A 27,601-nucleotide genomic window follows, 5' to 3' on the forward strand; every position below is an offset into this window, starting at 1 on the left:
ATGTTTATTTCTGTGCTATGTATCGATGTAAAATTATTAGAGATTGCAGACATTTTTTTCCATAAAAGTCATTCTATCACCTTGGGTTAGAAAATCAGTTTTACTAAGGCCTGCATTTCGCAACCAATAGATCGAATGTTTTATTCTAGTTGTTGCCACATACTTTCCCTAATCACCTTTATTACGGATCTTAAGCGTACTATCTTTCCCCTTAAACCTTTCGCTCAGATAGGACACCAGTGTACCTTTTATCTATATTTTTTTCTGATGCTCTAATTGCGATTAAAAATATATTTTGGTATTTTTTAATTATTAAAAACGGTATTTTAGTTGGTGAAAAAATCTGTTAGATTTTCGGAATTACATTTGTACTAAAATATAAAATCTAAAAGAAGTAATTCGAATTTTTTATTATTCGTATTCATATTCTCTAGAATATTACTTAACGCATTTTCACTAGTTTACTCACTTAAATTAGTTATGTAACTAGTTGAATGATATGTCTTTATATGTCTTTATAATGTATGTCTTTATATGTCTTTATATGTCTTGATATGTCTTTACAATCCAAAGTTGTTTTTCCAGATTCGCTAAAATATCAATTAGCTTGTTCTGCCAACTTCAAATTAACTTGTAGAAGACACATAATTCTGATGTATTCTAAATTTCTTCTTATTTTCTTGCTCTAAAGCCGCTTCTCTCACTTTTTAGGGTGCTTTTCTTTCTTTAAAATCCATTACATATTCTTACACTTGTTAAATGACTAAGAAACGTGGACTAATAGATTTGTGTAGGGGAGGAACATATTAAGTGATACGCGCAATGCAGTCACTTGAGTTAATTAGAAAATCTTGAATTAAAAAGAGTGAATATGGAGTCCATACTTTGCATGAGAAATAAAAATTAAGTAAGCTTGTTACAATCTAGTGGTCGACCCTACCTTCACCTAGACTTAAGATGACATTTCCTTTATTTCCCCCGGGATTTCTTCCGAATTTCAGCATGTAAGGCAGTGCCTTCTTTTCCTTTAGAATGGGCTTTAGGCGCAATCGAAACTTCGGAGTCGCTGGCTGTGGCTTTTTAAAAGACGATCAAAACCTTAGCCCTGAGGGTTTCTTTTGATCTGTCGGCTTAGTCATGGCGAGAAACTTTCACTTTTACACACACACACGCTACCACTTTCCTTTCATTTTTTTAAAAAAAAAATGGAAGAAAAAGTATATGAGTTGTTGTTTTAAAACGATTTATTGGTCGATTGGAGTATCAAGGGTAAACCATTTTTTCATCGATCGATATGTCTCGGATGTCTTAACATTTTTGGTTACTTTGTAATCTCGTTTCTTTCGTGTAATAGTGGACTCTTGTCTCTTTTTTTTAATTCATAAAAATTAAATGGAAAAAAAAATTACTATGCAATTTAAATGGAATAATTCTGTTATTTATCACTCATGCTAAATCAAGCCTGTTTTTCGAACACTGTAGTCGCATGAAATGATGCTTTGTTGCTAATGATATGCTATTTTCGTAACTGCTGTGAGTTTGAAATAGTTACTCATGACGGTTAAGTCAAGTTTAACCGATCTTTAACCCTCTATGTCTATTCCGAAAATGTCGCCAAAGGTCAATACGGAGAAAGGCCACAGTTTTGAGAAAATAAAAAGCGTTTGTAGTCTAATTTTTTAAATGTTTAAAAGCTTACTCTAATGCTGCATTGTCTGGACTCATTAAAATTTGAAGTAAAAAAAATGAAAATAAGGCATTGATTTTGATAATTTTTATCAACGTGGAAAAGTGTCGCCAAATTGAGCGATTCCTAAAAAAATTCAATAACTTTTAAAACATTAAAGTTATTTATTTCTATGTTCTGAAGCCCAAATAATTCTTTACGCCAAGATGGTATATACTGTTTGAAATTATAGCTTTGCCTTATATCTAAGGCTCTAAAACTGCGTCTTCTTTTTATTTTGCTTGGCGAAAGAGATTTCAGGGATCTGTTCAGACATTTTGTGAAAGGTCCATTTTTGTAAAATTGGGAAAAAATTACTCATAATTTGTGAATATAAAATAAACGTTAAGTCACATTCTTTCAACCAGGGTCCTGCTTTTCTGAATTTGTGCAAATGGAGTCCTGTTATTGCAAAAAACTTTTTCAAGGAGCTTTTAAATTGTAAAGACATACAAGATTATGCTCAACACTGTAACATTATTATAAAAAAAATAATAAATTTTAAAAAATAAACAGCAATTGCTGCTATTAAATTAGAGATAGAACATAAAAATATTTGGTATTTAGCCTATACTGCTGAACGCAGAATATTCATTTCGGACGAATAAAGGAAGAAGCGTCTGCCGAAGACAAAACTTAGGTCGTTTACATCTGTCTTTCTTCCTGGGAAGGGTTTATTCGATTAACAAAACAATAATGAAGATAAGCAAATTTGTGAAGGGCCCGATTAAAAGATAAATCATTTTGTGAAGGATTCGTTTTTAAGTTAAAAGATTTTGTCCGTTTTCATGAAAAGATATATTTTGTGAAGGGTCCGTTAACGGACCCAAATTTCTTCTAAACAAACCCCTGGATTTGAAAAGCAATTTCCATCCAAATTCTCATCCAAATCAAAAAATTAATGAAGTTGGTGCGATATATATTTCCCTTGGCCTTATGAAGGATTAAAAGAAAACTCGTTTTTAGAAACTGCATATTACCTTTACGATTTATTTGCTTAGACATTTTATCTTTTATTTATAACACTCACCTATGTGTGTTTATTCCAATAATTCATTCGATTTCAACAGGTAAAATTCACCAACTCTTCTTCCTCTTTCAACAGAAGGGGGATGGTACGGAAATATTTCAGTTTCCCCTTTTTCACTATAAAATATGTCAGTTCCGCCAAAACTGGCCATCTTTTCTCTCCCCCCATTTGTTTCTCAAACATATTTCACATTTTTATATATTCTGTGTCATGTTAGCCCTATTATTAATTTTACTAGAAGAAAAGTATTTGCAATGTCAGCGAAGTATATTTCATTTCCATTGATTGAATATATATATATGTGTATGTATATATATATTAGGTATATCGAGGATATTTGAAATATAATCTTAAGGTCTAAGTTCATAATTTATGGCGTTTGCCTTTCGAAATGCTGTATCACTCTAGAATTCGCGAAGGAATGGGAATTCCATTTTTCAATCGAGTGGGGAAAAGCTTAAGAAAATAGATTTGAGAACTGTTGGGTTATTTTTCATATGTTTTTACTATTCTGGCGAAAATGGAGCGTTGGTTCTGACATCTGTCGATAACATTTTCGCTTGGGTGATGCGATACCTTATTTTGTTTCTGTGTTGATCAAAAAGTGAGTTATTCAAAGAACTTTATTTACTGAAAGAACTTTTTGATGATTAAAAATTAGATTTTTTTAAGCTATAATAATTTTTAATTATTTATCTAAGTCTTTTTCTGTGGATTTCCTCCGTGCTTACTAGTTATTTATGGCCAGTAATAGTTTTATACTTCGTTTTTCTTTACTATTTTCCGACTGTAACACTTTACTATTTGAGAATTACATGCGAAATTCTGCTATCCATTTAATAAATAATGCAGAATCAGTCATATCTTAAGCTGTTAAGATTATTTTCATTTTCTGTGTATTTTATTTGTATTTAATAATAGCGTTATATAACATTAAATAGTTTATTTTTTCTCACTTCATTATTCTTTAGAATTATTCTCTTGGAATGCTCTACTATTTCAGAATTCCATATTTTATAATGAATTCTTTGCTACAGAATGACATTTTTTTTTTAACATTTTCCGAATCTATGAGTTATAAACTGATGAGTTATTTTGGTAATATTCTCATGTTATCTATTCATTGCTTAATATTATGCTATTATCTACTAATTTTTATCTTTATACTTACTTGAGCATACAATTTGTTTCATTTATTCTGGTTAATCGCTTTTAGCATTTGAAACTTGAAAAAAAATTTTTTGAAAAAGCAGAAAATTACTTCATTTCATTTATAAATTAAAATGTCTATAGAACATAAAATAAAGCTGTTTTGTCATTGCGTGCGCATTCATTGCGTTTCCAAACTAAAACTGATTGTTTGTTTCTGAAAAAAGTCGCATCATTTTCACAAGTTTTAAATTTGGCGCCATTCGTGCTATAAACTGTCACCGACAAAAGATCGAAAGCTAATTGTTAAACAACATTAAATGCTACATGTAAGAACTTAGCGTGCCCATATTACGCTATTTAACGCTGTGGTGGTCTTTTCCTTTTAGAGTTTTATGAAGTCTTAAGATTTATGTCAATAAAAGACAACAACCACCAATGGTTTGATGTATGACATTGATTACGTATCAACAGTCAACGAGGGATCTTGGTTAAAGGCGCTGCTGTTATTTCATTATGAGAAACTTACAGTGGTGGCAGTTTGTGTGGAGGATGTGGTGGATTGAAGCCCACCTAATTTCAGATCGTCAAGTACCAGCCTGTATGGGAAATAAAGGTGGCATTAACCGCATTGCCTACTACTTAGTTTGCTATGTTGACCACATTGCCCCAATTATACCTCCGGTCACGAAGTTGTGGAGCCTTTACCACCATGATCTTCCTGACCAACAATGGACTGTTGTGTAAATTCTTTACTTTTTTAAACAAAGTTTAATTCCCATAACTCGACATTATGCCGTTCTATATATACAATCCTATAATGTTTACTTTCTTCTTCTTCATTGGCTCTGCAGAGCTCACAGGACAGAGAATTAACATGACTTGTCTGTCCACAATTATGACAGAGAAGACTTCTAAAGAAGGCCAGACCTACCATAGTAATATTTTGACATCTGTTGTTGTTACTTCCGATTTTTAACTTTAAAAGTGTTTAGGTCTTTTTTAACATATTCTATCCATCTGCTCGTGAAAAGGTATGATTCTAAATCTAGAACTTATGAGCTTAGCCGGAAGTTTCTTTCAGTAACAGTCTTTTTGCATTCTGGCCGGATGACTTGCCCATTTAACTCTCTATATTTTTATACATTTCAATACATTGCGTATGTAAACTCAGTGCTCAAATCTCAGACGTATAAGTCAAGACAGATCTGATATAGCTTTTGTTAATAAGCACTTTAATACTTAATTTGTGAAGGGCTGGATTTTAAACAGCCCTTCTAGCCATAAGAAGATTTGTTTGTAGCAGTATGTAATTATGATGTATACTTCATGAGTCAATAAAAAAAAATTCTTGACATTTTTAATAAAATTGTGTGTTGTGTACAATTTCCTCCTTGCAGGAATTTCGGAACACCTGTATAAAGTTGCCATTTTAAGCAAGCTTTAACGATTAAAATTTAGTTATTCGTCATATTTTCTGTCTAAAGTTTATTTTAATTCAATATTTGCGCAGTCAAAATTATTACACTATTAAGAGGTACAGTTATGCAGTTAATGTTCATTAGATCTATTAACCATACGGAAAGTCAGCAACAAAATTGAAGGCGTTAGTAAAACCATGCTTCCACAGTGAAAGAACGTTTTACGTTGATATTTAAATAAACGAAAATATTTCCTCCACCTATTTAATTCCGCTTCTTGAATTTTTCTCTTGCCGGACCCTTCCAAGGAACTGCCAATGGCCAGAGGAATAAAAGCATCAATAATAGTTTCCTAGGGGAGGGAATTTAATAGCGCTTGAATGGTTACTACTCGGAGTTACTCATTTTGGAATGATATATAAACTCTCCAAAGTCACGAAATAAAATTCAGATTGGAATGGTGTGTGCCCCGGTGAACCTGTCGCCTAAAATAAAAAGTGATGGAATATTTGGAGTTTATAACTAAGTCTGTTGAAAACGGAGCCCCCTTTTTACATCTTAGGGTGAAATGGCGCTTGAGCTCGTGATGGAGTTGGCTGAGTTTGTTGGCGCGGCCTGTCAGAAGATGGATGAGGAAGGCGTGCTTCTAAAGTGTTCAACACGAGTGTTAGGACGCATAATGTATTATAAATACTTTCACTGGTTTTTATTTATTCTTTTGGTTTGAATATCTAATGGCCTTAGCTGTGTGTACCTTCGACTTCGGCGTTTAATCCTTCAAATAAAAAGATTTTGCTTTTAAGAAACTTCCGGTTTCTATGGTTTTATATGCGCTTTAATTTTTTTGGTAATGTCTAGTAAGAATAAAATTTTTGATGCTTTTAGATTACACAGTTTTAAAGTGGAAATTAATGAATTGAAGCTGAAGATCCAAAATAGAGATGGTTAGATGATGTAACAAAGGATCTAACCATAAGCAAAATTACTAACTGGAACTCCAAGGCTGAAAGCAGGTTTAGAACAATATTATTCAGTAAGCCAAGGCCCACAGTCAGAAACTGTCAAAATTTTGTTACCAGTTGTATCAAAATATGGTATAAAGTTCTTAATCTTGATTGCACAATACTATGGCTTATTTTAAGTGACAGCTTGGTTCAACACCTTGCTCTGGTCGCAACGATTTTGCTTTATAATATGGTTAAAATTCAACATTAATCTGATTTTGTGAATTTAAGAGTATTGTAAATGTTACCATTTGCGTGTTTTAGTTATCAGTGAAAACATGATTAAAATAACCAAATAACAATTAGTCTATTGGGACTGAGAGGCATTCATCTTTCCTTGCAATCTACCTTATTGCTTCATCCGCAAATAAATGGCTAGAAAATTTTCGCCAAGGGAAGTAAAAAAAAAGGTCACAAAGTGCCTGACATTCAAAACGCTGCTTTCATTTTAAAACAGAGCAAAGAAAATTTCTGATTTTGGAGAGATGAAAATCATCAATTGGTGTAATCGTCGCCGGGATGAGAGTAATTAAAATCAATTATTTTTTTCTCATTTCTTTACATATTTTTATTAACCCCAAAAGGGTAACATTAAATTAACTTAAAATTAAAGATTTACATTGCAAGCGCTTTTCAATTTTGCAAATTGTGGCATTGTTTAAAATTTTGCGTTATTTTCACAACTAGCATAGAAAACACTGACTACATAAAGATAATCAAACCTGGTTTAAAACCTGGTAAGCAAAGGATAAACAAACCTAACCTGCCACTCATTATAACTGTTACGAACTCACCGAAGTTATAAAAATACTATAGTATTATCCTCGTTAAAAAGCGTTACTTTTATATCACCATAGCTTTAAATCGGTACATTTTTATTGCTACTCTTTACCATCTAATGTGCTATCTCGTAAGCATTATGTTTAATTATTTTTATGAATAATTTTCTCCTTTTAAAACTGCTTTCATCTTTTTACTCAATTATTATTTTTTTTTATTGTTCTTGCTGTAATGTGAGTAATTATTTATCCGCCTCCAAAGCCTCCATATATCTCTATTTAAATCATTGATGGAACCTAGCTGTTGCCTTTTCTCTTTTAATTGCAATACACTATGAGAAAGAGAGAGAGAGATAGAAAGAATAGCATTGGGTTAATTAGACGATCGTGTTCTTTGTAGGGATAGGAGGATCTTAACTCAATCAGCTATTGCGGTGGTGGGGCGTCCATTCCGATAGGACAGTGAAAGGGTTCAACTTGGATTGGAATAAACAGACAACGGTTGGGTCACGACTCTCTTAATGACATCATCCCCTTTAAGGAACTTCATTCCCTCTTAAATCATTTTCTCTTCTAACGCCATTTTATTCCTATTCGTTTATTCTTCATTATTTTTCTCATAAATTTCTGTCCAAACTGCTGTCTTAACCGATTTAATTTGAATCATCCGGAGATTATTCAGAAAAGCTTTATTCTTCATTATTTTTTGTCCTAACTGTTGTCTTAACCGATTTCATATGAATTATCCGGAGATAATTCAGAAAAGCTTATTCTGTATGCACTCGATGTTATAATATCGTTAATTTTAGACGCTATTTTATTCCTATTCGTTTATTCTTCATTATTTTTCTCATAAATTTCTGTCCAAACTGCTGTCTTAACCGATTTAATTTGAATCATCCAGAGATTATTCAGAAAAGCTTTATTCTTCATTATTTTTTTGTCCTAACTGTTGTCTTAACCGATTTCATTTAAATCATCCGGAGATTATTCAGAAAAGCTTATTCTGTATGCACTCGATGTTATAATAACGTTAATTTTAGACGCCAGTTTATTCCTATTCGTTTATTCTTCATTATTTTTCTCGTAAATTTCTGTCCTAACTGTTGTCTTTACCGATTTTGTATGAATCATTCGGAGATTATTCAGAAAAGCTTATTCTGTATGCATTCGATGTTATAATAGCGTTAATTTTAGATGCTTGTATTATTCTTGCTGATAGATAATATTAGTTCGTTATTTGATTGAATTTTTATAGGTTGGTACTATTCTTACTGATTATTTTTATAATCTGGTACTATTCTTGTCGCTTATTTTTTTAGTCAGGTACTATTCTTTCTTATTAGTTCGTTGTTTTATAAAATATTATGAGCTATCACCTTGTTGAGAGATTTGATTGGTTTGTTGTTTTGCAATTTTTTTAAGCTGGTACTATTTTTGAAGATAATTATTATAATCTGGAACTATTTTTGCAGATAAATTTTACTGCTTATTAGTTCTTAGTTGATAATTTTTACTTCTTATTAGTCCAGTTAGTCGGTGTTTATAACGTTTAGTGTTTGTGCAGCCTGGCATTAATGGGTTAACAAATTAGTATCCCCCCTTTGTGTATGTATAACAAAAATAATAGCAGATAATAAATTAGAGCAATACAAAAAGAAAATAAAGAAAAAAATAAAGGTTTATATGATTATGAATTATATTAACAATGCGATATATCTTTCGTATACGTGTAACAAAGATAACAACGGATAGTAATTCAATACAAGAAAAATGTAGCAAAACATGAGAATGAGCATTATAATAAATGTAATACGTCAACCAATTTGCAATTATCACCCCAAATTTTAAATTATCTCCTCTATACGTATTAAAAACAATAATAGTAGATAGTAAATTAGTACAAGAAAAATATAGAACAAAGTAAAATTATACTTTTCAACAACCGTATTATATTAGCAAATCAGATTCTCCTCTTTTGTATACATATAACAAAAATTACAGTATATAGTAAATTAGTAGAATATTAGAACAATATTAGAACAAAATAAAAATATACATTATTATGTATCATATTGGAAAATCAATCTCTAATTATTTGTATAGGTATAACAAAAAATCTGTAGTAAATTAATACAACGGTAGAAAAATATTTGAACGAAATTAAATTATCAAATATTATGTATTATATTAGCAAGTTAGTGTCTCTGTACTGTGCAAAATACTGTAACAAAAATTATAGTATATAGTAAGTACAATGCTAGAGAATTATTAGAGAGAATGAAATCATAGTAAACAGCAAATTAGTATACAATAAATTAGTACAATGCTAAAATATATTAGAAAAAAATAAAATTATAGTATATAGTAAATTAGTACATTACTAGAAAAATATTAGAAAAAAATAAAATTATACTTTATAACAAAGTAACATTTTAACTAATTTGTCTCTCCCACTCTCTCTCACTCTCTCTTCGAAAGGCATGTATTTCCATGTATTCCATGTTTTTTTTTTAAAAAAAAAAAACCTTGAAAACTGTTTTTCAGTCTTTTCCTTTTAAACTTAGTCATTTATCTTAGACAATTTGTGTAAAATATCGTAAAGTACTTTTCAAACAGTCCCGGGGACAAGGTTTTTTTTATTATTTTGTTTTCCAATATATCGTATTATTACAAAAAAAAAATCTCTTTTTAGCGTTGATTTTTTTCAGACGATTTTTTATACAACTTTCATTTTTTAAAACGTGCGCTCTGCCCTTGTCACAGTCCATGTGAATTTCTGAAAATACTATAAACCATTTCTCCCATCCCTCTACTCAGGAACAAAATTTATATCTTCTCCGACACCCCCTCCTCCCCCCATCCCATATTCGAACTGTCCTTTTGTCTCTCTTTGACTGTCTGGTCAAGCGTTGTCCTGCACTTTTTAACCCTGCCCGTCGACGGCTCGTCTCGCCGTGAATGACAAATATTTGATGGTAGAAAATCGTTTTCGAGTCAGACATTTACTAATCGTAATCCAGAGCCCAAATTACCGGTTTCGAACATTTTGGCCTGGAACGAATACAAGGAGCTGTTTGATGTATGGTTCTAGTATCCCACCCCTTCAGCTGTATGCCATTCTCTCACTCTCTTAACCTTTTCCCGACCCTTTTTTTTTTAGTTATTCTTTTCGGAATCATAGCTGATACATGTTCACCATTCCTCCCCGTACCAGAATGTCACCGTTTTCCAAATGATATACCTACTTTTTTTGTCTCTTTTTCTTCTTGACATCGAGTTTCTTTCTTTTCCATCTTCCTTGGATACGTGCTTCTCCTATAATCATCGCCATATTCCCCTTCAAAACGAAACCTTTTGCTTTCCATATATCACCCTCGATGAGGGGACCTAATCTGTGACCGGTTTTGGTCGGATATTCACGTTTCTGTCAATTATCTCAAACTTGAAATACTTTTAAGACATTTTCTTTTCGTGTTAGTTACCCATGATACAAAGTAATTTTAAGAATCGAGTTTGTAGATGCAAACCGTTTCTGACGAATGTTCGCATTTCTGTTCTTTAAAGAATTTGTAATCCATGTTACAAAGTGTTTTCAAGAATCATGTTTGTAGACATCCTACTTTCATTCCTGACTGATTTTCACGTTTCTATTAACTATTCATGGCAGAAAATAATTTTAAGAATGGAGTTTGTAGATGCAAACGTTTCCGACTGATGTTCGCATTTCTGTTCTTTAAAGAATTTGTAATCCATGTTACAAAGTGTTTTCAAGAATCATGTTTGTAGACATCTTGCTTTCATTTCTGACTTATTTTCACCTTTTTATTAACTATTCACGGTGCAAAATAGTTTTAAGAACCAAGTTTGTCGACCTCATTCTTACGTTACTTACTAATTTTCACATTTCTATCAATTATTCATAATCGAAAATAATTAAATCGTACTAGTCGACGTCTTACTTATTTTCTGACGGATGTTCACATTTCTCCATTATACCATGATGCAAAATTCTTTTAAGATCCGAGTTTGTATGCATCTTACTTTGGTTCCTAACTAATTTTCTAATTTTTATTAGCTATCCATGATACAAAATAATTTTAAGAACCGAATTTTTTGACGTCATACGTACGTTACTGACTGATTTTTACGTTTCTATCTATTATCTATTATAGTAAATAGTTTTAAAAATCGAGTTTGTAGGCATCTCACTCGCTTTACTTTCGGATGTTCACATTTCTGTTCTTAAAAAAATTTGTAATTCATGGTACAAAATGCTTTTAAGAACCGAGTTTGTAGACATCTTACTTTCATTCCTGACTGATTTTCACGTTTCTATTAACTATTCTTGGTACAAAATAATTTTAAGAACCGATTTTGTTGGCGTCATACGTAAGTTAATGCCTGATTTTCACGTTTCTGTCAATTATCCATGATATAAAATAATTTTAAGAATCGAGTTTGTATACACGCTTCTGAGAATTATCTATGATATAAAATATCGGGTTTTAAGTCACCCTATCTTACGTTGCTCTTATTCATTAGCGAAAATTTGTACAACTTACTATCGTCTTATTGGTTGAATCATGTTTATTAATTCAAAAGCCTTTAAAACCATTTTTTTTTTATCATCATGATGAAAACTTTATATTAAAAAAAAGCATTTAAATAACATGAGTGCCATGGTTGCTTAAATTTCGATATGAGGTTATTCACCTTCTCAAGTTTTAAAATCCACCCGTTCTTTAACCTCATCTCTGTAGAAATGATGAGTAGCCATACACAACTTGTGCCAACACCTCATATCCGATTCGCATGGCTGTCAATATCGACACATGTTACAGACAGAAGTATACAAATGATGTAAATTGTGAGAAGATTTGTATGATTGAGTGGACGAGAGGAATTGACCCACACTGGGGCCCTCCTGAATGAGAAAGGACGTTCCCTTCTGTGGAAGTTCGTAGCATTTATGCTGTGAAGCTACCCATGAGGCTTCTTGGGGCCCCTTTGCTCATCATCATTGCGATGGCCGCTTCTGTTTCTATGTCGTTGACCCTTTTTGTAACCCCAATCTAGGTCATTGCTACATCCGTTTTTGACTTTTGGTGGTGGCCATCTTTTTATTCCTGGCCTCAGCTGTTTGGTCATTGGTGGTAGTTGACAAAATTGCAAATCAAGAGACTTGAAACTGAGAGTGAGAGGACAAACAATTACCAAGGGAAATTGTCCCAAGTGAAGAATTGCCCATCACGCTCTCGTATAGGTTATCAACCTGTCCTTTGGAAAGAAATTGCGAAATGGTGTTGCGAAATTTTTTGAACCTGTCTTGCCTTTGCTCTGGGTGACGGTGTTGCTGAGAATTTAAAATTATGATTTACCATATTTTTGATCGTATCGTGATTTCTCATTTCCTAAAAGAAACCAGAATGGTGTTGCAGTTTAACCTGTTCAGATTCACATTTTTCCCACGTGAAAAATAATTTTTATCAATAATTTTTTATCCATTAGGGAAACACATTAGAATTAAGAATTTTTTGAATAATTATCAATTACTTTTTAATATATATATATATATATATATATATATATATATATATATATATATATATATATATATATATATATATATATATATATATATATATATATCTGAACTATCCATATGCTTAGTATTTATCACAGTTACCATTTATTATTAATAACCACCAATGAAATTTCGTCAAAGTAATAATTTTCAACGCATTTGGCTCGAGATTTCTAATACGCACACGTAATAGTAGTTCCCTACATGAACAGCTAGACAATGTAAATGGCTTCTATTCATTGGCTTCTAAAAAAAAACAGGCATATCATGTATATTTATTAAAAAACAATACATAATTTACTTAGTTAAAAAAATTTACAGTTTTTTAATAATTTTATATTTTATTTAAAAATATTTTTTGTTACTGTGAAGAAAAAAAAATCCCCCTTTATTTTGAGTAATATTGCATTGAAAAATTCATATAACCCACTGAATAAAAGAAAAATTGCCCACTCAGAATTCACAAAAAGAAAAGAAGGGAAAAAAATGAATGCAAGAAATTTGTTTTGTCGCGATATAGAAAAAGATGTAAAATACATCTTCTCAAAATCTCTTATTTTACCCTCTTACGTGTCATCTACGTTTTTGTTACATTATTTTTTTTTATTGAAAAAAAAAATTGTTTCCTTTCCTTTTGTCTCTTGCTTGTCGAATGTCCCAGAGAGGCCATCCCCTCCATTCACTTCTTCGCTCTATCATCCGACTCTCACGCCGATGGTGTGAAGAAGAACGATAGAATATTTCTTCTGATTCTTCGGATGGAAGGAAGAAGAGAGCGAGAAAAAGACAGACCAGTGGCTGTCATCCGTAACTGTAGTCACGGAATAGGGCGAGCTTTAAATTTCACGAATATCGACAAGCTTTCGTTCGTTCCCTTCCCCACCCATCACCATCCCTACCCACCCTCCAAACTGACCAGATCGACGATCGATACTTTTTTATATATATATATATATTCTCTTTTTTCCCCCTTCAGTTTCATCATTCTCTAAAGACGAAGGTAGCGCTCCCTGGTGATCTCGATACTCGTTTTGAATTTTTTACATGGGTGAAAAATTAATTTGAAGCTCCTTAGTTTGTTGTCCTTTAACTTAGATGCTGTCAAACTACGCAACATTCATCATTTTTGTAAAACTTCTTTTAAATTACTCTCAACTTTCAATTCATTGTAAAATATTTTGTAACCCGAAAGGTGTATTCAATGGGCTTTATTTTATTCCGCAGCAAAAACTTAGAAGTTGAAAACGATTCCAATTATGTTTTATTTTTAAATCGATAATTATAAAATCGTTTTTTTTATTTCATATAAAATTTTATCTAAGCCTCATTGAAAAATACTATTTTTGATTGAAAAATTGAAAACGATAAAATTTAAAACGATTCTAATTATTTTTTATTTTTTAATCGATATTTATAAAATAGTTTTTTCGTATAAATTTTTATCTAAGCCGCATTGAAAAATACTATTTTTGAATGAAAATGATACAAAACGATTATTGTGATTCAAAAATAATACTTTTCAGTATTGTAAAGATATACATATAAATAATGATTTACTTTGAGGAAACATTCCTCGTCATTAAAAAAAATTATCCAGCTCATTTGCTATTATATTAGATGATATAAAAAAAGACAAGTTTCTCCTTTTTTTTTTTTTTTTTAAATCTACAAAATCGTTTTCTCTTAATACTGTATTAATCTGTTTGAAAGTTTTCTTTTTAATTCACATGATATCGTATCCCCGATTTACTTTTTGGATTGAAAATTAATTTACAGCATTAGGTTACTAGTAGGGAGAAATTTGAGGGCTAATTTTAACATATTTCTTACAAAAAATGTGAATACAAGTTTTTTTTTCTTCAGAGCAGGAGTTGGGAGCTATCATTTAAAAATGAGACAATTGATATAGTAGCAGAAAACGATTTTTAGATGGTGCAGTTTAATAATCGCTAATTGTGAAGTAAATTTTTAAAAACCATGTGTGAAATTGTAAGGTTAAAATTTGTTTCAAAACTAATATATGTCTTGCTTTTTTTTCTAGAAACTAGTAAGTGTCGCTCATTTTCCTTTTCATTAACGTCCTACTTAAAGAGTAAAATTTCCAAATTTAAAAGCTTCGTTTTAAATTGAAAAAAAAAAACCCTAATAAAGATACGTATTATTAATTAAAAAATAGCTTTAATTATTATACTAATTTAATGTAAGAGATGTTACGGATTTGTAGTTAATTCCCTTTCGCCATTTCCTACCACTGATAGAAATGCGTGCACGTGCTCAGGTAGAGCAACGAAGCGTGCGTGCTCCGTGCAAGACAAACTCAAAGTGAGGAAAAAATGTCCTCCCAGCTTGTCCACAAAACTCTAGTTGTGGGAGGAGGGAAGGAGAAATCCGCAAGGAAATGAAGGCATCTTTCGTTTTGTGTGTCTGATTGATTGATTGAATACGAGATGGAGAGAGAATCTATTTACGTATGAAAACTGCTGAGACACAGAGTAGAGAGAAAGAGGCGGAGGAAGAAGGGATGTTTTCTGGCTAAAGTGGTTGGCGACGAGGGCGCTGTAGTCGAGCCAAGTGACGGCGGCACGAGTCAGAAGCCGTGTGGCGCTCAATGGGTTCGCACGCGTAGAGACAGCACGCCACAATCTCTATACACCTGACGCGGCACTAAGAAGATGCAAGTCGACGCGGACTTCTAGAACTTGTCTTTATTATTTTTATTTTTTATTACGAAATACTTTTTTCATCATTCCTAACCTACCTCAGTAACGGTTGCCTTACAAGTTGTTTGACAGACGGGGGAAATAAACAGTGATTTTATTCTCCGTATTTTTTAATCTCGCCTTTTTACCGAGAGGAAAAACAAACAAAAAAAAACTGTTTTGTGTTGTTATTTTGGAGAATTGTTGTGTAATGGATGGCAGAGCGGGTGTTGACTTGCCGCACGGCTGAAATAACGGAAAAATAAAGAAATGGATGCCGTGAATGTGTCTCCATTCTTCCCGCTTTTGTGGGCAAGCAAGTTCGGACCTCGGCTGCCCTGGCCGACCAACATCGGCAATAGGGGCACCAACGGATCTTCTTCTTCGGCAGATGACACTTCACCTCATGAACACCCTGGTGAGTACCCTTTCCTGTAGTTCCCGTGAAACACTTCCTACGTTCTACTTTCTTTCGAATACAATGAACTTCACACTTTTAGATAAATTATTAGGAAATTTGTTATGCGTATAATGTTTTCAAATATTTTACCTTCGGTAAAAAATGAGGAAACTTGTTATGCTGGTAATATAAGAATGCTTTCGAAAAATACAACAGCATTTCAATATGAATTTTGATGCAATTTGTAATAACTGTTATACATCAGAGCTTTCAAATATCTTTAAATGTGAAAAAATTTTACTAAACTTAAGCCGGTAATGTATGAGTGATTTCGATCTCAATAACTTCGGAATATGAAAAGTAATAATAATTAAGAGAGAATTTGTATGGCTTCAAATATGAAAATTAATAATTGTTTCAAAATTTGTTCAACAGATAATAAATATATCAATGCTTTCAAATAAGAATAATCTTAGAATGTAAAAAAAATAATAATAATAATAATAAAAGGAAGTTTAACGCAACATGGTAAACATATAAAGTAACACTTTATATATTGTGCGTTGTAATGTTAGAAAAATAATTTTGAAAGTTGGTAAGTCTTTGATGGTGAACTTTAATAGAAGCGCGTTTTATCTTATTGTAATTTCGAATACATTGAACTTTAACTTCAATTTTTAAAATACATAAATAATTACATATATCTGCGACAGTGAAAATATATTAACGTAATGGAAGGTGTTTTCAAATGTGTAGTACTTTGACTTTAAAAAGTAACTAAAACTATTTTTAAGCTGGTAATATATCAAGATGCTGTAACTTTTTAATACGGAATTTATTACATCATTATGGTAAATAAATTTCAAAGAGTGATAATTTAAAATACGTTGAGCTTTAACATTAAAAACTAACAATAATTAAGAAGTTTGTCATGGTAAACTTATATAAATTGATGAACCTCTTCAAGATAATAAATTTGGTCTTCAAACAAAAAATTGCAAACGCTTAACAAATATTCAAAATTTTATTGCTTCCAATTATAAAATAATTAATTTGTTGGAATAACTTGTAAAATTTGCCCTGATAGACTTATTTGACGATTTTTACGAAATAATTACTAAGTTTCGATTAAATTGATTTAAAACCTTTTTACAGATAATTTGTAAATCGTGTGACGATAAACATTTTTGTTAATTACCTAATTATTTTGTTAGGGAGAATTTTTAAAATTTAACTCCATTTTATTTATTTATAAATTATTTGATTTAAATTAATTAATTCATTTTGGAATTAGTTAACTTTTCTTTCTCCCTATTGCGCGTTCTTGTTCTTTCCGTCCTGAATTTATTATAAAGCTAATTTTAACTTATGAACTTATGCTTAAAACATTTAAACCTTCAGTTTTGAGCACTTAACATTTTTCATATTTCTTATTAAATTAACTGCTTCGTAAATGTCCTAAAATGAATTATGTATTAAAATCTCATCATTTATAACTCAAGTTTCGTATCAGGCCCTCAACCCTGCTTGTTTTGATTTAATTACCATAGTTGACTACAGCTTTAAAATAATTCATTTGTTAAAATCTTATTATTTATAACTCAAATTTCATATCAGGTCCTCGACCCTGCTTGTTTTGATTTAATTATTTGATTAATTATGATCACATTCCATAATAATTCAATTGTATTTTATATTATAATTTTTTAATTGATATTTATTTTTTTAAATAATTAAGCTTTTGTATAAAATTTAAAAGAAGAATTTGAAATGTAAAGTAGTTTTTCACTTAAACTAAATCTATATTATTTTGTGAGCACAGTTTAGTTAAACTGCTTATTTATTCATTTTAAAGTCTAAGTTCACTTTAGTAATATGTTAACATTGATGTAATATTTTTTTGATTTATAAGCAACCTCTGTTAAATAGTATTCAATTAGAGAAAACTTTTCTTCCTAAAGTATAACTTACGCATTTTTTTATTACTTAATGCATTTCATTTTTAACATGAATATTTAACATTGACTAAGTTTTTTTCCATTCATGACTTACTGTTACGGTTTATAACAGTATATCATTATCAGGGATCAATCTAAAAGGAAATCAGCCCACTCAAGATATATTAAATAGTTTGCAGCCATAATTCGTATGGGATTTAAATTTGTTAATTTATTTTTAATTTTTTTTTTTTTTTTTTTTTTTTTTTTTTTTTTTTTTGTATTTTAACATTGCCTATTGGTCAATTATGTCAATATTGGTCAAACACAGAAAAAAAAATTTTGGTAAAATTACCATACTGTATAACTTGGTAACTGTATAATAATCACATTATTTTTAAATAATAATTATTCTGGTTATTAAAACCAAAATATACGGTATTTCAGCCATCCATTTGGTAGTTTTTCCATTCATATGGTAACTGTTAACCGGAAATTCTGGTTTTTAAAATTATAGTTCTTATTATCACACATTTAGTAAAAACATACAAAACTGAAAAGTAAATTTGTCCGAATAAATGGTTTTATGCCGTGCTCTGGAGTACAATAAAATTACTAAATTTTCCACATTTACAAAACATTATAAAACTATATTAATTGTTAATTTTGCCAAAATCATTTCAGAAGCGCTTCGGTAAAAATTACCGAGCTTTGTGGTATTCCCATAGTGCCAGAAACACAGTAAATTTTGTCATTATATGGTTGTTTTGACCATACTTTTTTTCTCAGTACCGGACCCCTATATTCTCTTGTATACTCCCCTCCCCCTTTTTAATTTTTTGTTTTCTCAATTATTTGATCCCGTTAAACCAAAAACCTACTAATATATGTGTTTGGCGCCGTACAACCGCTATCGGCTTTTGTGTCATTAAACTCATTAAATTTAATCAAGTGTCATCAAATTTTACTCATCTTTAGTTTTACTTAACAAGCAGTAATTTCTAATCTTTTGGCATGCTTAGAAAGTTCTTTTTCTAAGTCGCGCCACGCGAATGGCCATTTTTAACAATTCGAAAAATCGGCATTACAATTAAAAAATTGAGAATCTTTAACGTTTCCCAGTGTCCGTGAGAAAAAATTGCGTCGCCCAAAGGATTATCGGTGCTTTAGATTGTATCACATATTTCAGGTAAATTAAAACCCTTTATGGCAACGATAATAGCGAATAGTTATTGTTACGTGTATATTTTGCTTTGTTAAGTTTCGAAGCTATTAATTCCATACATAACAAAACGTAGTTGTCAGAAAACAAGTGTTATATAACTTTTGTTAAATCCCAATTTTTAAAATGCGTTTCGTTAAAGATTTCGAAATTTCTTCCAATCTTTCGTTAAAGATTCGAAGTTTTCAACTACAATTATGGTAATTTATTTTTTTAATTCTAATATTAAAATATTATTTCTTTAAAATTGTCTTTATTTCTAGCTGAATAACGCATTGGTTTATAATAATGAGTTTAAACTATATCAAACATTGTTTCTTCAAACTATCTTTTACTTTTTAAATAATAAACTTCCACTAATTCGAAAGTGTTTCTTGTTTAATTTTGATTATCATAAAGTTTTTATTTTTTACAAATGCTATTAGAAGTATATATCATTTAAAAACATGCTTAATATAAGATATTGAAATTACTTTTTCATCTAATAACATTAAAAGTAGTTAGATCGAACAGATAGTCAAATTCCAATGCGAGAACTAGCGAACCATAACAACTGAACATTATAATCGTGAAATAATGACGAGCTATTTTTTTGTTCTGTCCGAAGATTCATTTAAAAGTTAGGCGCAACACAGAGCAACAAATTCTGGTATAATGTTAAGAAAAACAAACAAAAAACAAACAAACATAATTCTAGTTTATAAAAACAAAGTGTATGGCATTTAAACCATTCCATTTGGAAATTTTGCCGTTCATATGGTTCATACGGAAATTCTGGTTTTCAAATTCATAGTTCTTATTACCTCACATTTAGTAAAAAATACAAAACTGAAAAGTAAATTTAACCGAATAAATGATTTTTATGCCATGCTCTAAATTATTCATTGTAAAATTATCAACTTTTACCATTCCTAAATTTTATCATATATATTATAAAACCATATTTTATTGTTAATTTTACTAAAACCAATATAAAAGACCTTCGGTGGATATTACTGAGCTCTTTGGTGTTCCCAAATAAGCAGAAACATGGTAAATTTTACCATATTCTGGAAGTTTTAACCAGAATTTTTTTCAGTACCCAAGCGAGTTTTTCAAATGTTGTCATAGTAGTCGAATAGGATGTTTTATTAATGTATGTATTATGATTTGCAAGCATTACAATTACAAAAAAAATATTAAAAGTTTCTAAGTTTAAAGTGGCTAAATAATATCAGAATAAAAATTCAGAGTTCCTTTTACTTTTTATAGCGATTTAATATCAAATTTATTACTTTTAAAAGAATAATTTCAGAAAATAGACAGAGTTAAAACACAGTTTTTATGTGCAAAAGCTGTAAAACAATGGGCATATGTTCGAAATTTTGCTTTTTAGGAATGTTCTCGAATCTCAGTTAAGAAATTAAATTGTTTAATGCATTTATTTATCTATATTTAGAGGCTAGAAAAATAATGCCGGAAAATTTTTTTGTCATTTCCTTTTTCGTTATAAAACCATAAAATTTAAAAAAATATAAGATTTTCTGGGAAATATTAAAAAAAATTACTAAAATTTCGCCAAACTAATGATAAAAAATATAGCCTAGAAGATTATTTTGAAGTTATTTTATTGCATGCTAACGAAGAAACGAAATTATCTACGTAAGAGGTATAATCGACACAATTGATAACATTTTGAGTAAATAATAGATTGAAAAGTAGTTGAAACGCATATGGCTCCTTAACTTTCAACAAAAAATTTAACATTTAATATCGAAACTGAGAAATTAACTAAAATCTCTTGTTGTCGGAACTGAAGTACGTTTTTTTTTTTTAAATATTACTATTTCTTGTATTTTAAATAAAAAGAAAGTTTTGTAAAATGCTTTTTATTTTATATACCTAAAATTTGTAACTTCACAAAGTTTAAAAATAAATTCTCATATAAGTCTCACAGGAATCACATTTTGCTGCAAAGCCTGTAAAATTTGTGCTTGATTGGCGAATTAAAATCGTTCTTTTGTAGAACATGCTCTATAAATAATATTCAGCATGACTTCACTGTTAGAAAATTTGAAACGTGTTAAACCGTTTTGTTTTATTCACATTTGCTACAACCTTAACATGGTGTTAAACTGAACCATATTATTGCACTTTTTGAACTTGATTACACGTTATCGTTCAGTTTTAATATTATAGCAACTTTATCAAGGTTGTACAATCTTTTCACCTTATGGTTCAATGTTCAATTTTTTTTTCATGTAATTTCCAAAGGAGGATTTTATTTTTAACGAAAAATATCAATGATTCCAGTTACTATGGTATAATTAATTCAATCATGGTTATATATTGCATTTAAAGACAAACAAAACAGTACAAATATAGTAATTAATTTTACATTATTAAGTGTAAATTACTCATTGTTGAACTCTATTGCGCGATACTTTGGTTTAAACTCTGTGGGAATATGGTTTGATTTAACTCCTTATTATTGAGGCTACATCAAATTTGCTGAATTTTCTAAGACTGCTTATAAACTAAATTTTCCGAAAGTATTTAAAATACAAACATTTAATAAATTTCAATTTCCAAAAATGATCACAATCAGTTTATTTGCGGCCTCTGGTTTCTAGAACCTATCTTATTTTAGTTTTTTTTTTTTAATAATGAAGTTTAAAAAATACTTAGTCATTGCTTGTTAATAAGGAATTAATAATTAAATTCTTCATTTTTAACGGAAGGTATATTCATTCTGGCTACTATGTGCAATGATAATGTAATTCCTACGATAGAGCTGTACGTTGATTCGATGATTTCTAGGTTTCCCTTATTAGTGGAACTCTTTGTTTTGCGTAGATTTTAATCATTATTGATTTATTTGTTGACATAGATTTTCAACTCCCTAAGACTTATCATTCACAACTTTGTTACATTCATTGTCTTACAAAGCATTTTGTGCTATGCGAGATAAGTATCTTGTCGTGATGTATTTATAATTTTTAGAAACTGTTTAACTTAAAATGCAAGCTCATCGTCAATGACGTGTAGATTTTTTCTTTCATAAAAATTAAGTAATTTATGTCTATTTTTTTTAAATGATAGATTTGTTAGTATGCATAATAACTTTATAATAGCATATTACAAGAACAACATAAGAATGCTTTATGTAACCATGTTCAAATGTTTTCAATTTTATTGCGGTAGCTTCATGTAAAAGAGATAATCAAATCGCTATCAAATTCTGCCACATCACAATTGAAGAAGGCGGATCTTTCTAACGATAGCCTTTCAACTTCTCTTTTACTTTCTCTTGCAATCGAGTATGTTTAGGAGAATTTAACACTTATTCTTAACTGATTTATTAGGTTTGCGATAGCGTTTTTTGTTTTATTCTCGTTTCAGTATTAATTTTTGACCCCATTGAGTAGTATACTTTTAAGTAGTCATTTTTAATAAGAAATTTATAACCGTCGTTGAACAGCCGACCCAATTTTTTGAGTTTACGAATACCAATGTCCAACTCCGTAGCCCTGTAATTTTGGACCCAATCCGGAAGACAAGGGAACTCCTGGATCAAGTATTGGGAAATATATGCCTTCGTGGAGGACTTTTCGATAAAACTAACCCACATTTGCGTCACATGTAGAGGAAAACCTCTAAAATCTCCCAAGGTTAGCTTGACTGTTAGGGGAATCTAACCCATAATCTGTCTGCCACTGAGGCTATTTTACGTGAGCACTGTGGTCAGTGGGGAATTTGAATCGATCAGCCATCGCTGGGATTCAAACCCGGTTCACTTCATTGGAAAGCAAGCTCTCTAACCCCTGAGCCATCACGTCTCTGGATCAAGTATTGGGACAACGGTCTATTAATGAGGATACTTTATTCAGCACTGTAGTCGGTGCAAGCCTGGAGAAGAGTTTGTACCAACCAGTCACCACTGAAATTCGAACCGGGCTCACCTCTTTGGGAGTCGAACGCTCTGTCCCCTAAGCCACCGCGGTCCTTTGAACTTATCTATAATACTTTCTCGGAGGAAAATTTAGAACGAAAAACAGATAATTTGTTCTTTATAATTTGAAATTGTTTGCGCCCTGCGACGAATCCAAATCTTGTGGTTTGATGTACTAGTTTACTATTTCGCGTTATTTTAAAATGATTTCGGTGAAGTTTTTTTACTCATTATTTGATCAGTTGTGTCCATTTATAAGCTAATCACTTATTAAGCGAATCACTTTCCATTTATGTATTATTAAAGTATCTGAGAAGTTATCATCATTCCTTTTAAAAATGTGTTTAAATTTAATGGCTTCTATATTATCATAAAAATGTTTTAAGATTGGCCTATCTATAATTTGTATTTGCTTAACATCAAGCTGTAGCCGACAAATGTTACCAACTAGCACGTGTGAATACGTCGGAAATTCGTGTAAACATCATACTTAATAGATTTAAGGAAGGCGATAAAAAAAAACTTATTTCATTTGATATTTTAAACAGCTGCGCATCTAAATCTAACTGTTCAAAACACAGGAATATCATATTTTACGACTATATTTAATTGATTTTGGCGCATTTCTGAAGCTATTTTCTTCTAAAATATACAAGACTTGCGAAAATCCGAATTTTTTATTATCGAACTATTAAAAATATATTTGTATTAAAAACGAATGAGTGTTTATTTCCTTCTCATACGATTGCATAGATCACACTGATTTCTTATTAGAATGTCGAACAATTTTTGGGCCAACTTTTATCCTAAAGGTAATCGTTAGAATTTTTTTTTCTTTCGTTTTTCAAATTTATAATAATCTGAAATATCTGTATTACAATTTCTGCCAAACCAACTGTTCTTAGTAACTAAACGTAAATTATATCAAATCTTGCTTAATTCTTTAAATCCCGATCCAATTTTACTGCAGTTTTGAATACCGTCTTAATGATATATATGGTAATCAATGCATGCTGAAACATAGTAGGTATTTTATTCTGTTAGCTATGATCCAAGTGTAAAAAAATTACTCGTATGATTTCAAATATAAATTATAGAGTTTTAAATTAAAAAGTAGAAACAAATGTTATAGATCTTTCTAGATAAGAGCAAACAATCAAGGATCATTTTAGGAGAAATTTGGATTCATTAAGAAATACTTCAGACATTATCCAGGGGTCTGTCCAGACATTTTGTGAAAGGTCCGTTTTTGTAAAATTGTGAACAAAATTGCTCGTAATTTATGAATATAAGATAAAAGTTAAGTCACATTCTTTCAACCAGGATCCTGCTTTTATGAATTTGTGCAAATAGGGTCCTGTAGGGCGAAATAAATTGTAAATAGATACAAGATTATGCTCAACACTGTAAAACTATAATTTTAAAAAATTGAATTTTCAAAATTAAACAGCAATTGCTTCTAAATTAGAGATGCAACATACAAATATTTGGTATTTAGCCTATACTGCTGAACGCAGAATATTCATTTCGGACGAATATCGGAAGAAGCGTCTGCCGAAGACAAAAAAAAAAACTTAATTCGTTTACATCCATCTTTCTTTTTTTTTTCCCTTGGGAAGGGTTTATTCGATTAACAAAACAAAAATGAAGATAAACAAATTTGTGAAGGGTCCGATTAAAAGTAAAATCATTTTGTGAAAGGTCCGTTTTTAAGTTAAAATATTTTGTGAAGGGTCCGTTTTTATGAATTGATATTTTGTGAAGAGTCCGTTAACGGACCCAAATTTCTTCTAAACAGACCCCTGTTATCATTAAAATGGACCCTTCATTCACATTTTAACTCCAAAATAAATCCTTTACAAAATTCTTCATTTAAAAATCTGTTTCGATGACATCTTTCATTCATAGCTTTGAAATCTTAATAAGAATTAATTACTTAATTTTTATAAAAAACTTTTTTTAATAAACAGAAAAAAATTTAATTATTATTTTTTTTTTATTTGCTGAAACCAATGCTGCCCTCAGTTACATTCAGTGCTCCATGAAGTTACATGATTTTTTCCTTCCAGAAACAATACCTTTGTTTCCTGAATTCACGATAACAGGACCTTTAAAAAAATTTAAAAAAACCTGCACAGACTACAAGTTTTTATGATTTTTAACAAAAATAGTTACATACAAAATGTTATTTATCTTAAATAATAAACATCAGATATGTTGTAGCGCAAGATACCGGCTTTAGTTAGTGCTATTAACTATGCGCGAAATCGGATTTAAATTTAATTTAAATTTGATTAAAAACATTTGTTTTTAAATTCACAATGACACAAGGAATACATAATTTTTGAAAAATATGTATTATTAATTATTTAGCTCACAACTTAACGAAGTAGTGTGCTTATTCTAAAAATAATTTCATGCATTTTATAAGAATGTAGTCTTAATGATCTTTTGTGTGAATGTGATCTTTTTTTAATTGATCTTTTTTCCATAAAATTAGTTACAATATTTTTATTGTTTAGTCTAACTTCATGTGAAAAATAGCTCCAGCGCCGTATTAACTTCTAGCTCACTGAATTTTTAATGAAATAGCAAATGCGGCATTTGTGGTGTAAATAAAATCACCCTTTTTTTCCCCTTTAAAAATTATTATGGAATTAAGCTAATATTAAACTATTATCTGTTTTTGCATAACCTTAAAAACATATGCTATATAACGCACATACTTAACATTAAGCAGAATGCGTTTATATACTAGATTGCGTTTCTATTTTTTCTCCTAAAATTTTGAATACTTACACTTTTAGAAATTTTCGAGCGTTTTGAGCCTTAATATGTTTCAAATTTGCTTCAATCTTAGTATAATTAAAAATGTGCCAAGTGTGTTTTACTTTTTATGAGTGTTTATATACCACACTGTTAGAATATTTTATTCTAAAATTATGGTAAAATAACCGGTAGCAATCTGTCCATCCAATTAACCGTAAAGTTCGCGGTAAAGAACATTTTTTTTACTGTTTTGTAACCGTTTGCAATTAGCAGGATTATAAAACCATCAGTACAAAACAATATGATTTTTAACCATTTATGACTAGCCTGGTTTCAAAACTGCCAAAACGAAATTTAACTGGACATCAGAGCTAGGCTTTTCGTTAGGTAATGTGCAATGGAAAGTGCAGACACTAGAAGTTCTTCATGTGTTGAAGGGAATGGAAGAAATTTTGTGTGATCAACCCTGGGACTTGAACCTGCGTTCTCTCGGTCCGAAGACTGACAGATCAGCCCTATCTGCTATGTGTACCGAGCTGCACGGAACTAAATGGCTTCATTTGGTGGGCTTAGTTGGTACGATAAAATTCTGGTTCTCACAGTTAACAGTTTGAATACCATCTTATTTAAGGTTTGGTAACTGTTTTGTTTAAATATGGTAAAATAACAATTAAATAAATGTTTATTTAACCATTTTTTCCGAAAAAATTTCTATCTGTGTATGGTCAAATCTGACCAAAGACACTACTAATTTTCTTATCTTATTAAGGTAGTACCAAATTGTTTTTTAAGGTGCTGATATTAAGGTTCGATTAATTTTCTGGAAGTCTTAAAATTCCTAGTCGTATACTTTAAAAAAAATCTGCTCAACTTTGAACCTTTTAACCAATAAAAACTTAATAAGGTGCAAATTTTGCTCAACTTTAATGAAGTGTTTATATTGAACCGTTCAATTTTAATTGCAGTATCGGGTATTTAATTTTAAGAAGAAAGATAAAATAATTTTACTTCAATCTATATTTAGGTTAAAGCAAATTTAGGCACGCTACACAATTCCCTGAAGTATAGTCGCGTCTTCCCTCATCTTCCAATCTAAGCCTAACCATTCATCATTATTTATACTTAAAATTACGATTTAATATAAAATAAGCATAATTAATGGGATTTGACGAACTCAAACAAGCATTACTGTTACACTAACGTTCGTAAAGCAAACTTATTTAATGTATTGCATCGTATGAAGTATTTTTATATCCAAGAGTCATAAAGTATGTTTTTATTGCTCCAAAACTTGTTACTGATATTTCAGCTGCTCAGTTGATGGAAAAAAATAGAGTCAAATATAACGCCTAGCTAATATGATTTTTATGTGCAAAGTATAACAATTACTTCAATTTTTTTTTTTACTGCATTTTACTTTATTCTTTTTTTTTTATTTCTTACGACTGTATTTTTTCTTAATCTGTTTTATAAGATGTTTCATATAGTACATCTGAAATCGTAGTATCGTAAAATATCGTTTCTATTAAATTTTATGTTAAAAATAATGTGAAGCTTGAGTTTACATTTTCTGTTAAGAAAGTTTTATTTGTAAGTAAAGTAAAACTGCGTTCATATTTTTATTAAAAATTCGCTAAAAATAGCTTAGCTTACAAATTATAAGTATTCAAATTTTTAATTAAATGAAAAAAAAATTTTTTTTACTTAAAAAAATTTGATAAGAACTAATGTAAATTTAATAATTTATTCCGGTGATGTATTTTCATGTTACTTTTTCCGTTCATACATGTTAAACGGTTTACGAAAAATATGGTTATCAAAATTCTTATTATCTAATAGTTCTTATTACCCCACATTTAGGAAAAAGACAAAGCTGAAAGGTAAATTCAAGCCAATAATGATCTTCTTTATGCCATGCTCTAACGTATCACGATAGAATATCATATT

At 30.2% G+C, this 27,601-nt stretch overlaps 1 protein-coding gene across 9 annotated transcripts in view; it reads left to right on the forward strand.

Moving 5' to 3' along the window:
* LOC107438772 (uncharacterized) overlaps positions 1-27,601 on the forward strand; it is a 572,328-nt gene that overhangs the window by 405,028 nt on the left and 139,699 nt on the right. Inside the window, exon 1 of one of the 9 annotated variants that reach the window (XM_016051141.5) lies at positions 15,179-15,813. The exons of 7 other annotated variants lie outside the window; for them this stretch is intronic. In XM_016051141.5, coding sequence (XP_015906627.1) covers positions 15,666-15,813 — 148 coding nt within the window. In that variant the 5' untranslated portion in view covers positions 15,179-15,665. Of the gene's footprint in view, positions 1-15,178; positions 15,814-23,540; positions 23,698-27,601 lie in introns of those variants that run through there. One more of the 9 variants, XM_087150069.1, reaches the window with a different exon arrangement.

Source organism: Parasteatoda tepidariorum, chromosome 8 (assembly GCF_982258835.1).
Source record: "Parasteatoda tepidariorum strain Cologne lab strain chromosome 8, Ptep-v5.0, whole genome shotgun sequence".
In the NCBI taxonomy this organism is placed as follows: domain Eukaryota; kingdom Metazoa; phylum Arthropoda; class Arachnida; order Araneae; family Theridiidae; genus Parasteatoda; species Parasteatoda tepidariorum.